Raw genomic sequence first — 14,712 nt, 5'->3', positions numbered from 1 at the left:
AACGGATGACGTCAGGAGGGCCGTTCCCCAACCACACCTGGACAGTAATAACAACAGACGCAAGTCTAAAGGGTTGGGGCGGAGTGCTAGACCAGCTGACAGTCCAAGGCATCTGGAACCAGGAAGAACAACTTCTCCCGATAAATATACTCGAACTTCGTGCCATCCTCTACTCACTACAACACTGGACGACGCTCCTACGGGGGAGCCCAGTGAGAGTACAGTCAGACAACATGACAGCTGTAGCCTACATAAACCACCAAGGAGGCACAAGAAGTCGGGCCGCACTGGCAGAAGTACAAAGGATTCTCTTGTGGGCGGAACTCAACATCCCGGCAATCTCAGCGGTATATCTACCAGGAGTAGAAAACTGGGTGGCAGACTACCTAAGCAGGGAGACGATAGATCAGGGCGAGTGGAGTCTTCACCCCGAAGTTTTCCAACTAATCGTGGACAGATGGGGCTATCCCGAGGTAGACCTGATGGCCTCCAGACTCAATCACAAGGTCCCAAGGTTCATCGCCAGAAGCGTAGATCCTCAAGCATGGGCAGTAGATGCCCTAGTAATCCAGTGGAATTGCTGCCTAGCCTACATCTTTCCTCCATTGGCACTACTACCAAGAGTCATCAAAAAGATAAGGAGGGACAAGACTCCAACCATTCTAGTGGCCCCCTATTGGCCACGAAGAACATGGTTCGCAGATATCATAGTGATGGCCGCAGACGATCCCTTTCACCTCCCCCTAAGAGAGGACTTACTCACACAGGGACCGATTGTCCACCCGAATTTACGCTTATGGGATTTAACGGCGTGGCTCTTGAGACCCTAGTTCTGAGAGCTTCTGGAGCCCCCTCAGACGCTATTCCCACCATGCTACGGGCTCGCAAACCTGTCTCTGCCAGGATTTACCACAGAGTGTGGAAGATTTTATCGGTTGGTGCGAATCCAGGAACATTGACCCCAGAGGTGTCAGGGAGAAGGAGATTCTTTCCTTTCTACAAGAAGGCCTGTCTAAGGGTCTGGCCTTAAGTTCCTTGAAGGTTCAGGTGTCGGCGCTCTCCATTCTATTCCAGACCAAGTTTGCACTAAATAGCAATATAAAGACATTTCTTCAAGGAGCAATCAGAATAGTTCCCCCCTATAAGGACCCAGTGCCTCCATGGGACCTTAATCTTGTTTTGTCGGTACTACAGGATGATCCTTTCGAACCCTTGGAGTCAATTCCCCTGGCCACACTAACAGAGAAGGTGGTGTTCTTGTTGGCAATCACGTCAGCACGCAGAGTTTCTGAAATAGCGGCCCTATCGTGCCAAGCTCCATTCACCATCGTTCATCAGGATAAAGTGGTATTACGACCAACACCTGAGTTTCTGCCAAAGGTGGTATCTGAATTCCATTTAAATCAGGACATCGTGGTCCCGTCTCTATGTCCTCAGCCAAAGACTTCTCTAGAAAGGAGACTCAACAGCCTTGATGTTGTTAGAGCCCTAACAACCTATTTGACCATTACGGAGAAGATCAGGAAGACGAAGTCTCTGTTCATTCTCACAGATGGACCCAAGAAGGGTATGAAGGCCGCCAAGTCGACCATTGCTAAGTGGATTCGATCCACTATCATCAGAGCCTACGCAATCAAGGGCAGGGCTCCTCCCTTCAAGATTCGCGCTCATTCCACACGTGCCATCAGCACTTCATGGGCGGTTCGACATCAGGCATCAGCTGAGCAGGTGTGTCGAGCCGCCACCTGGTCCTCCCTACATACCTTCACGCGCTTCTACAGGTTGCACACTCTGGCGTCAGCAGAAGCTGGTTTCGGGAGGAAGGTGTTACAAACTGTTATTTCATGAACACCTTTTCAAGGGGTTCGTTCCCGCCCTCAGGGGTTGCTTTGGGACATCCCCACGGTGCCTGTGTCCCCCAATATAGGTGAGAGAAAGGAAGATTTTTGTACTTACCGTTAAATCCTTTTCTCTCATCCTACATTGGGGGACACAGGCCTTCCCTCCCTGTTTTTTCCATTCCAGTGTTTAGCCTTATGGGCCTTCATGTATAAGGTTACTTCTGTTCTGAATCAAGTTCAATGTTATAAGGTGGGGAGACTCCTTCTCTGTTGGGTAACCTGGGCTATCTACTCCTTCTTCGGTATGAAACTGAATATTGGAGGAGGAGGCAGGGGATGAAGCCCACAGCAGGAGGAGGAGTCAAGTTTTAACATTTTAGTGTCCGCTCTCCAAGCTGCAGGATCTTCATCCCCACGGTGCCTGTGTCCCCCAATGTAGGATGAGAGAAAAGGATTTAACGGTAAGTACAAAAATCTTCCTATTTGAATAAAATGGAGTCTATGGCACGCTTTCTCTAATTCGTAGCTTTCTGGATAAAGGGTTTCTGGATTACGTGTCCCATTCCTCTATTATCACTCTTATTTTTTTTTCTTTTCCCACTAGGCGAATGTTTCCAAGCTACAAAGTTAAAGTGACTGGAATGAACCCTAAGACAAAATATATCCTCCTCATAGATATTGTTCCAGCTGATGATCATCGTTACAAATTTTGTGACAACAAATGGTAAGAAATGTGTTTTCTGTAGTAAATGCTTTGAGTTCACTTAGGAGAAACAAATCCTAAAGTAAAATAAACCCTACCCCCCTTACCCTACATAGACCCCCTCCTTCCCCCCCAGCAGGGTCGAAACTAGGGGTAGGCAGGGTAGGCACATGCCTAGGGTGCAAAGCAAGAGGGGGCGCCAGGCACGCACCTTCTTTGCCTCCTACCCCTAGTTCGGTACCGCCTGGTGCTCTGGTGGGTGCTCGTTTCCTTGCTGCGCATGCGCACACGCCCTATTCTCGTGCATGCCCTTTTTCACGCGCACGTTTTTGTGCCTATCAGGCGCTGCCTAGGGTGCCTGGCCAGACTGGCCAGTCACTGCCCCCGCTCCCAGCCTAGCTGCTACCCCAGGCAAATGCCCCTAACTCTTTAGTTACCCCTCTGAGCAGATTCTGTCCAGCGGAGTTCACAACAGCCATCTTCTTCTCTTCTGTAATTTTCGGAATGAGACTGGCGAAGCGGAGCATGCGCAGTTGGAGCAGTTTTCTGTTTTCGCGACTGCAAATGTGCAGAAACCCATGAAAATTGCCAAAGCGCCTGTCTCATTCTGAAGATTACTGAAACGGCTGAAGATGGCGCCCATGAACTCCACTGGACAGAATCTGCACGGAGGGGTACGTAAAGAGTTAGGGGCATCAGGAATCGCGTAGCTGTAGCAGTAATATTAAGGCACACGATTAGTGAAATGATCTGCCACTTGGTCTGTACTGCTGCCTGAGTGCTGAAGGTGTTAGCAATAGATACGGAGTGACACACCGCTCGCACATTCTTCTTTAGGGCTGAAGGTGCAATAGACATAATGACGTGCCAGAACAGTAAACTAAGTATGCGAGAGCAGCGAGCCTTCAGCACACAGGCAGCAGTATAGACCAAGTGGCAGATCATTTCACTAATGTGCTCAAATATTACTGCTATGGCTACACGATTCCTTGTTTAAATGAGTTAAATGATGTTAATGGTAGAAAGAATGTCAGGCTGAATGGTCGCCCCCACACATTTTCACATCACCAAATCTGGCCCTCGTTGCAAAAAGTTTGGACACCCAAGGTTTAACACATGGTATCATGTCAAAAAAAATTGTGGTGGCTCCATCTTTATGGATGTGTGTATATTTATATTGTTTTCTGTTCATCAACCAAAAAGCTTTGCACAGACACTATTTAACCATTCTTGTGTAATCATTATGAGCACCCTTACATCAAATGCATTTGATTTTGTAGGATGGTGGCTGGCAAAGCTGAACCCGCTATGCCTGGTCGTTTATATGTACATCCAGATTCCCCTGCAACTGGAGCACACTGGATGCGGCAACTGGTCTCATTTCAGAAACTAAAGTTGACAAACAATCACCTTGATCCTTTTGGACATGTAAGAATCCAATTAATTGCTAATAAGAATATTATGCAATTGCATATCCATACATATATGAAACAAGTAATGCTTTACTTAAGTGCCCTGTTTGTTTTCTGTAGGGCAAATACATATTTAAAATGTATCACTGTTTGGTTATGCACTCCTTTTCATCTTCTTTCATCTTTCAATCTCTTTTGCTTGTTTTAGTTTTGTTTAATTGTTTTAAGTGGGATATCAAAATCTACACAGACTCTGTATCACATAATAATGATAAAGTGCCATGCAGAATAATGCATAATCTATCATGACCTTTCATTTTATCTATACTGCCTTAGGTTTTAGGATTAATTCTAAATACAATTATAATACATAGGTCACTAGAGTTCCCCAGACTCTTTTAATTAAACATAAATCACCATGTTTTTGCACTTTCCTTCAAGTGTAAATGCACTTTGTGTGCCATAACTCTTTGCCTGTGTTAAGCAGAAGCAGAAATTCATACTAAAGGGGTGGATATGGGGAATGGGTGTCTTTATGAACACCCATGATCACATAGGCTGGCGACTGTCAGGTGACAAAAGGCTTTAGGACAGGTGTTAAATAAAGGACTCCCTTGACCCTAACAGTTCTATAGTCTGGTCCTTGTGCTGGATTGTTATTCAAAAACAGAATGCAGAACACTGGAAGGGTTAGGTGCAACTCTGTATTGCAAGTGGCATTATTATTAGGACCTCCACATGGGTGATATAAAATGCTTTCTGCAGTCACAAAACTTTGAAATCTTGGCATCAGGGCCCAAACTACGAGTAGTCAGTAGCAGCGTAGGACTGGGGGGGGGAGGCTGCCACCTCAGGGACATCCCTGCCAGTAGTGGAGTCCTCAACTCATTGGAGCTGCAATCCTACACACACCCCCTTGTGCACACACCTTTCCCTTGCAGCTGAGATTGGAGCGAGGTAAGGGAGAGCAGCTATAATTTCAGGCGGGGATCTGGTTTGGATCAGTGGGTCCCACAAGGGTCAGGGACCACCAGTTTTTTTCCCAGTGTACCACTGGGCCAGTCCAACAGAAGAGAACAGAAGTGCTTAACGTGTATTGGTGGGGGGGTCGCTACGTACTTACCTCTTCTATCTGCCTGCCCCTAGTCTGGGCCCTATTCCCCCACTGCCACTTGTCAAAATAATAATTTGTTAGTATGTAAGTGCTTTATAAAACATATGTGGATCCTTTTATAGATTAAAAGAGTTAATTTAATTGATGTTTTACCCTGGGTGTATAAAGCTCATTCAGGTGACCAATGAGATTTCCAGTACAAGTAAATTATTATTTAACAGATTAAATGATAACGTGAAAACTATTTATACAGAACATCATCATTTTTTGGGGGCTTACAAGAGGAACAGTTTGCAACAGCTTTTAAAATGTAATTTTTGCATTCTGTGTAACTGCTGTATGTGCAACAACACAGAATCATTTATATTTATATGCTGGTTTTCATTAAAAGAGCCTCAAGAGGATACTGCTATTTGCTACTCTCCCAAACCTCCAAATTGCAGATGGCAACGTAACCACATTAAAATGGTAGGACACAATAAATAGTTTCTTTCCTCTCAGCAGGAAGTTTTAAGGTCTTTAGAGGAAACAGTATTACAAAAGAATGTGGGGTCACTATTTTTTTTGTTGAAGTTGTTGTCTTTTATAAGTATGTTTAAATAATCTTGGGGGAGGTAATGATTATTTTTCACATGAATTATAAATCAGCTCTATTAATCATTAGATTACCTTATAAAATTCTTCAAAAATCTTTTAAAAACTAGAATTGGATTCAGTTTCATTTAACGTATGGAGGGCATAAGAGGATAGAGGGATAAAGTTTGAGTTTATCTATAAACACTGCTAAAAATTCAAATCTTCGAAGTCATGGAAAAGTCTATGGCATATGGTCTCTTCAACAGTTAGAACATATTTTTTGCCTTCATGTTTGTCAAAAGTTTTGATCTGTTGGTTTTCATTTCGATAATCCGATAAATTTGAGTTTCTCATTCGATAATCCTAATAATTTGAGTTTCGTGCAACTATAGAAAAAGTTGTGCGATTCGAATTGTCTCATGGTTTTGTTGTCACGTTTCCTGAAAGAACAATTTTCCATCCAAATTGTTTGTAAATTAAGTCAAATCATGGATGGGAGTTTGGTCAAATTAATAATATATGTATAATATTTTCTTTTGATGTATATGGTGCTACATAACTCAATGCAATTACTTTAGTACCTTCAGTTTTTAGAGACAACATTATAGACAAACCAAATGCATTTGCCCCAATTCACAGGAATTAATTTCTCATTTCTCCAATATACAACAGTCTTTCAATGAATTCCCCATTCAAAGCATAAAGGCTGGTAAAATTCAGTAGGGCATTCTTAATAAACCTAACACTTGGAATTCAGTAACTTATCCCTGCCATATGGACAGAAAGGTAGCTCAGTGGGTAGCACTACTGCCATGCAGCTGAAGTCCGAGAGTCCAATTCCAGACGGGCCACTATCTGCTAAGATTGTGTATGTTCTCCAATAACTGTGTCTGCATGGTTTTCATCCCACATGCCAAAGGCATACAGGCAGGTTAATTGGCCCTACTGTGTGTGCATGTCATAGGGATCTTAGATTCTAAGGGCATGGGCTGTTGTAAATCAGACCTGAGCTCACTGTTGGTTGCTAGCTAACAGCACACAGACACAAAGGCTCTGTGCCTGCTGCATTACAGGGAACTGCTGAAATGTACAAGGATTCTGCACTACCTCCCTACACTAATAAATAAGCCTCCATGTTTGTACAATTTGATGCATGTCATTTGCATGTGATTGTTTTGATGCACGTGTATTGTACTTACTGAAACAGTCCACTAAGGAAACAACTGCTATGTCCAGGGTTGTAGCTCCAGGGCTCCTTACCATCACTAGCTCATGACTTATCACAACTGTCAACCCCCCAAATTTATCGGAGTTAAAAGAATTTGAGGTCTGTCCCTTGGTCTTTATAATAGAAAATGAATTTACAGAAGTGAAGTGTTGTACATCTGACACTTATTAAATTTTGTTAATCAGCAATGTGTTTGCTACTTTTATTAATGGCTTAATCCATTGTTCTGGACAATTTTAAAAAGCCCATACCGTTAGCTCATTGACAGAAAACATGTGGGCAGAGAAAATACATTTCAAAAATGCTTTTCTTCCTTACCTCCTTCCCCTACATGGGATTATCTAGATCCCAAGGATTTAAACACAGGAGCCTGCTTTTTAAGATAGGCACACTTCCAAAAAGCATGCGCACACTTTTGCTGTGCCTAGTCATGTGAGGTACTGCAGCAATAGAATGTTAATCTGCCATGATTATAAAAGAAAATACTTGTAGTCAGTACAGAAATTACAGCTTGTTTTTAATATATAACTTCCAATTCTACTTTTCAATGACACCTACTACAACTAACAGATGCCTCAGATACCATGTTGTCTGGGAATTAAATCCCATACTAGACAGTGTCCAGAAATATGAACAGCTGCAGCCCACATTGCACCTTCTTGATAGACATTAGGGGACACATATTTGCAATAAGTTGTGTTCTTCAGGGATCTGCTACAGGAACAATACAAAATATAGGCACAGAAGATTCGTGTTGGGGAATTGTAAATCAAAGGCTTTTCCACTTTTAATAGAGGCTTTTGAGGGAAGTTGTTTGGGGTCCTACTGCAGAATTTTTTAAATTTCTAGGTTGCATTGCTGTTTTAGACTAAAAGTGGAAACCACTCACATTTACTGCATTTACTGGTCATCTGTTTAAAAGCAAATATCCTGTTGGTTTCTATGGGTTACTCCACCCTGACAAACGTTGTGGCCCCACAATTACTAGTGCAGTATTTAGTGTACCTTCTTATCAATCCATCTAGGTTGTGTGAGTCCCATGATTTTAGTGGGTGTAGGTTTTTTTCACTACTGCAGTTTTGTCTCAAAAGATTGTAATTGTATAGCAAAGCCCCTTAATACATTTTTATTGAATATATGTTTGTCTTGTGATCATATAGCATGTGTTGAGCCTTAGGACAGCCATACATAGCCTTATTTTGAAATTAGAAAAATAAGGGGGCAGCCATTCAAGCACAGGAAACAAACATGTGTGTTACATGATGTTTAAACTCTTTGCCTGAGACCTTTGCTTTTCTTGGCCTTGTTAATCAGTTTATTAGGAAAAGTAGGTGGGTGCAGGCCAGACTGACTGAAGTCTCTGGATGAAGCAGCTGGAAGGTTATTCATTAGAAAATAGGTGGAGTCAGTGGAGCATATTGTATAACTTTTCCACTCTATTTTAGTATTTGCTTCTAGGTTTCGCAGGATGTATGTACTTATAATGTATTCTACTTTCCTGAATTCATCTTGCCCTACACTAAAAATTTGGCAGTTTTCATAACTTTATCTGGTACAGCAATAAAAGGAAAACATTGTAGGAATTCCATTCTGATTCAGCTTCCAGAGGAAACAGGTGTAGAATGTTAAACCTGCTGAACTAAAATGTAGCCTATTATAGCATTAAATGGATACTAAAATGTGGGCTAAACATTTCAAGTAACCAAAAAATAAAGCATTCTCTTCTGGTTACTTAAAGGGATACTGTCATGGGAAAAAAAAAAAATTTCAAAATGAATCAGTTAATAGTGCTGCTCCAGCAGAATTCTGCACTGAAATCCATTTCTCAAAAGAGCAAACAGATTTTTTTATATTCAATTTTGAAATCTGACATGGAGCTAGACATTTTGTCAATTTCCCAGCTGCCCCAAGTCATGTGACTTGTGCTCTGATAAACTTCAATCACTCTTTACTGCTGTACTGCAAGTTAGAGTGATATCACCCCCCTCCATTTTTCCCCCCAGCAGCCAAACAAAAGAACAATGGGAAGGTAACCAGATAGCAGCTCCCTAACACAAGATAACAGCTGCCTGGTAGATCTAAGAACAGCACTCAGTAGTAAAAACCCATGTCCCACATTCACATGAGACACATTCAGTTACATTGAGAAGGAAAAACAGCAGCCTGCCAGAAAGCATTTCTCTCCTAAAGTGCAGGCACAAGTCACATGACTGGGGGCAGCTGGGAAATTGACAAAATGTCTAGCCCCATGTCAGATTTCAAAATTTAATATAAAAAAAACTGTTTGCTCTTTTGAGAAATGGATTTCAGTACAGAATTCTGCTGGAGTAGCACTATTAACGGATGGGTTTTGAAAAAAAACATGTTTTCCGATGACAGTATCCCTTTAAAGTTTATGGCATCGCACAATCAGAAAATATCAACCCACTTAACTTGAAGAAAGGGTTTAAAAATGTACCTGAACCAGTCCAGCACCCATTCTAAAATGTTTTGGATTATTAACCTAGACAAACATGCTGTTGTTTGAACTAGTTAACCAGCTCCACTGACATCTGATAAACATTAGCCATACATAACGGGGTTAAGAGATTTGCCCACACAAATCTCAAAAAATCATTTCAGATAATTAACCAGTGAATTGCTTTTGAGGTAGTTTTATTAGAGAGACAGCTAATTTCTGAATTATTTTCAAGGACAAAACATCATGGCAGGTCTTGTTCATTTTAAGAATATGGAAAGGTAAGAAAGAGAGTTTGATAAAAGAGCACTACTAGTCTGCCTTTTCTTGGCACTGCTTAAATAATAATTCATTTATGATAAGGTCAGAACTGTGTTGTCAATGTTGCATACTTTTTAGTGGAATATATCAACATATTTGTACCTTTTGAATTTATATCTGCTTCTATTGTTTCCTACTCATTTCTGTGCGTGTACCTTTGAAGTCTTTGGGCCAAACAGAATGCTTAGCTCTGTAGTCCATGTGCAGCTGCTCATATCCATTCACTTGGCACCTTGTAGTCACGATCTGCAAACCAGACGGGGGTTCATCAAATCTCAATCTCAGAGACAGGAAATGATTAATAAATCAATGTAGATTTCATTGTGGTAAATGCTACGGTTATGCTTCAGGTGAGATTATTTCATGATTTGTGAGCACTGATTTGACATCTTTGTATGCTGGCCTACATTATCCCAAAAACTCTAACACTCCGACCTCTTGATTTTCACTCATTATTGCCATCATATTGACATTTGAGTTGGTGCAACATATGTTAAGGAAATACCTAACTCTGTACTTTCTGCAGTAATGAAGACTTTTCATCAACTCCGCTGCTATTTTGAGAACGGTTTCAATATGAAACAAAGTAAAATAAACAGTTAGTGAATATTAAAAAATATTCAAATATTTTTTTCAGTTCTGAAAAATGGGGTTTTAATCAAGATCTTAAAAAAAAATATATCTTTTTAAATAAGGGCCTAGGGCATATTTGAAATATTAAAAAAGATTCAAATATTTTTTTCAGTTCTGAAAAATGTGTTTTTAATCAAGATCTTAAAAAATAAATATATTTTTAAATAAGGGCCTAGGCAGATTGGAAATTTTCCATCCTGTACTCATTTTTCTCTAGCGCAGGTGACAAACCGTTCGAAGTTACCTTCCATTCACCATTAATGTAAATCGCAGGTGGGAAAGAATATGCATTGAATATTAACCTGAAATTGCCGTGCTAGTGAACAGGTTTTCCCACCAGTAATTTCCATTAATGCTAGTAGAAAGGTAACTATGCATTTTGTCTCCTGGAGGATATTGAGCTTGTGCTGCAAAATGTCCCATCTGCCATCACCCTTAGAGAGCAAAAACATGTTCCTGTGTTAGGCCATAATTATTTGATTATCTTTTGATCTGATATAGAATACAGTCATAGGGAAGGCTGTATTATAATGAAGAGATGTGATGCAGCAAATTCCCTCCTGTGACATAACTGCAAGTAGAAAAAAATATATACTGTATATGTAACATTTTAGGTAAGTAAGAGTAATGTCCAGTGTTTTTGTGTACCCCAAGGTGTGTGTTATATGTATATCGATGACATTCAGTAAAGGCAAGCCACAGACTACATAAATAATTTAGTAATATAATCCCTGTCACAGGCAGTTAGCAGTCTGGGGTATGACATTCTGCACAGCAATGCTCAGCTGTAAATTCCATATGAGTTAGCCTCAGACATTCCACAACCACGTAAATATCATATAAAACTGCTCACATTCACTGATATTGGCATAACAAATCTCTGAGGCATTATTCCCAATATTTTAGTATATCCAATATTTTTGTGCTGGTTACATGCCAATCTTAACCTTTAATGCACATAACACGTGGCATCATAAATCCATCATACTCCTTCCAAGAGGCTAAGAAAAGGACACTATCTGGAATACATCAGCAATAAAAACTACATTGAGAAGGTAAATGAGCAACTACTGAGGGCAAGCTGAAGTTCATCCAAATCGGAATCTTCAGAGTCTGTTTTTCTTATCCAGCTAAATATGGATTATATTTCTGCTGCTGTCCAGTGAAGGTTCCATATATTCCCAGAGTAAAAACAGTGCAGATATGCTTCCTTATGATATAGTCTGTTTTTTTTTTTAAGGCATTCATCTTTAGATCATTACCTGGTAACAGAAGATCCCAGTTTTCATTTGGATAAACATACCCATTCTGTTTTCTGTTATCTGCCAGATGGTCTTGGCATATAATAAGATGAGTTAGTAGGGGATTACCAAGCATAGCAGGACCAGATGATATTTTGGTCCGTTTCTGAAATACATAATATATATATATATATATATATATATATATATATATATTATATATATATATATATATATATATATATATATATATATATATCTCATTTAGATTCTGTGGGTACATTTTTTTTCAGTTGGTCTGTGTATATATATATATATATATATATATATATATATATATATATATAATATATATATATATATATATACAGACCAACTGAAAAAAAATGTACCCACAGAATCTAAATGAGTATCTTATGTTTACTCAACATTTCAGTTTACCATGTCAGTCACAAGGTCTGTACATTTTACAGTATTCATCGATCTTAGTGAAACATCACTGCACTATGGGTTCTGGCTCCTGAAAAAAGGTAGCAGCAGCCATCTGATTAAGAGACCCATAGGAGAACTGGTTCTCAATTGCTTTAAACAATGTTTCATTTGCAACTACATTTATATTTTTTAATTAATATACATTGGAAAGTTAATTAAATATAAATAAGTATAAATATAAATAAATAATATTAATATTTTTATAATATACAAATGTTAATAATATGACCCAAGTGGCATATATATATATATATATATAATGCTGTGTAAAAACAATACCATCTGATTGCCTGGAGCTGCTGTTAAAAAAAATATGCAAAACCACAGAGATGACACAACAAAATATCCCACAGTCTCCGGAAGCAATGTTGCTGAATCTATTTGGAAAACTTCCAAACAAAAATATAGAATTTCTGACTTTCCAAATACTAAATGTTTGCAGACTTTTGATTGCTAGAAATTGGAAAAAACAAGAAGTCCCTAGTATTACCTAAGTACAAAGAGAGGTGACCAACAATTTAGAATATGAAGAAGCAGTACCGAGGAGTTTAGGGGGCAAAGAAATTTTTTGGAAGCTCAAAAACTGGATGTCTAAGGTCAATATCTAGTTTATATACAGTTTACATGTATTGCATGAATTGTAATTACCCTGAGAGTCATACCCTTACCCTTTTATTTTTATTTTTTTTAATGTTTCTTTGTTTAATTGTGTGCATATTATTTTGGCTAATGTAATGAGTATGCAATGTTTTAAACCATTATATACCATATAATGATTGTAATGTTGAAAACGAATAAAAATTGTCAGTTAAAAAAACGCAAAACATATTTCTGCCTACAGCAGCAGTTATGGGCAGATTTATCAAAGGTTGAGGTGAATTTTCGAATGAAAAAAGTCGAATTTCGAGCTATTTTTTGTGTATAGTCCAAATTCCATTCGAATTTGAAAAAATTTGAAAAAATTCGGATTTTGAAATTTATCATGTACTGTCTCTTTAAAAATTTGACTTCGAACATTCGCCATTTAAAACCTGTCGAATTGCTGTTTTAGCCTATGGGGGACCTGCTAGAACCTATTTGGAGTCAATCGGTGGACTTTGAAAAATCGAAGGGTTTTTTTTTGGAAAAACTTGAATCGAATTTGATTGTATGTGCTATTCCTTCGATTCGAACGATTTGAATTTGGACCTATTCGATCAAAAAAAAACTTTGACTTAATTTCAGTTGGTCTTTTTGAATTAGAATTTCAAAGTTTTTTCAATTCGAAATTCGACTCTTGATAAATATGCCCCTTAATGTGTAGTGACAGGAATTAATGAAATTTGCTTATCACTGTGCACATGTGGTGGATTTTGATTAGAAAATGCTTGTGATTGCATTCCCAAACACACGTAACAGCTGCTGGCTGAATTAGAGAAAATGCCTTGTCTGCCATTAGCCTAAGGATGTTAGCCTCTTATTATTGGGTGGGTCAAATATGGGACATGTTATTCAGAATGCTTGGGACCTGGGGTTTTCTGGATAAGGGGGTATTTCCGTAATTTGCATCACTATACCTTAAGTCTACTAGAAAATCATGTAAACATTAAATAAACCCAACAGGATAGTTTTACCACCAACAAGGATTAATTATAGCTTAGTTTTGATCAAGTTCAAGGTATTGTTTTGTTACTGCAGAGGAGTTTTAAAAATTTCAGTTTTTTTAATTAAAATGGGGTCTACGGAAGATTACCTTCCCATAATTTGGCACTTTCTGCATAACGAATTTCCATATATCAGATCCTATAACTGCACCAATATCATTGTTATAATTGGGACACTGATGTAGTCTGTCTTCTGTGTGCAGTATTATGTGTTTTAGTGAGTATGTGTTTTAGTGCGTTCCCATTAGTAATCCTGCTTTTATTTAAAAATATACTAAAAGACTTGATTTATCAGTATGGGTAATCCATCTATTATACAGCTTTGCAGTTCAAAGCGATTCACCTATCTTTTATGGCTTATCCTGCTATTAATCAGTTGTGTACTAAAAGGGTATTCCACCTTTTCAGTGTAATGTTAATCATGTTATGTTAATTATGGATTCCGCCTGCACCATAAAAGCTACTGTGGGAACTTTATTTTCCATTTTGGCCATCTGCTGCAGCATGTACAGTATGTCCCTTGATTTGTAAATAGCCAGTGAATGTCTAGCCTGAATCAAAACTAAATTGCTGTGGATTTTCTACATGTACTTTCTTAAGTGATGGGCAAATGTGACCTGTTTAGCGTCTCCAAAAATTTGTGAAAATTCGCCAGCGATGGCTTCACCCATTGCTACACTTCACCAGGTGAAAATTCGCTCAGACAACGCTAATTTACTAAAATGTGAAGTTGTGTCCAGGGCGCGGAACACTAGTGAGTTTTCGCTAGCATTACTTTAGCAATCAAAGCGAAGATGCGCTAGCATTCAATTCTGCCTAGCAAAACTGTGTTAGAGGTCTTCGCTCACGCTAATTTGCATACGGCGGGAAATTATAAAGTTGAATGGACGTATATGTTGCAGCAAATACATTACTTTACACAAGTCCAGGGAACCTTAATAAAGAAAATAGAGTTGTTATAATGCCCTACACATGAGCCCACTGTATAGTTTATGTGCCATATGTTAGAAAATGTAGGGGGAAATTTCAAGGACTTTCGCAGGCTATGAC

General features: G+C 39.0%; 1 protein-coding gene across 1 annotated transcript in view; it reads left to right on the top strand.

Moving 5' to 3' along the window:
• The window catches only part of tbx4.S (T-box 4 S homeolog), a 102,985-nt gene that overhangs the window by 73,765 nt on the left and 14,508 nt on the right, over positions 1-14,712 (top strand). Inside the window, exons 4-5 of the mRNA XM_018249613.2 lie at positions 2,446-2,565; positions 3,825-3,972. Coding sequence (XP_018105102.1) covers positions 2,446-2,565; positions 3,825-3,972 — 268 coding nt within the window. The remainder of the gene's footprint in view (positions 1-2,445; positions 2,566-3,824; positions 3,973-14,712) is intronic.

The sequence above is a fragment of the Xenopus laevis genome, chromosome 2S (genome assembly GCF_017654675.1).
Source record: "Xenopus laevis strain J_2021 chromosome 2S, Xenopus_laevis_v10.1, whole genome shotgun sequence".
In the NCBI taxonomy this organism is placed as follows: Eukaryota; Metazoa; Chordata; class Amphibia; order Anura; family Pipidae; genus Xenopus; species Xenopus laevis.
This window is presented reverse-complemented; position numbering and strand designations above follow the sequence as displayed.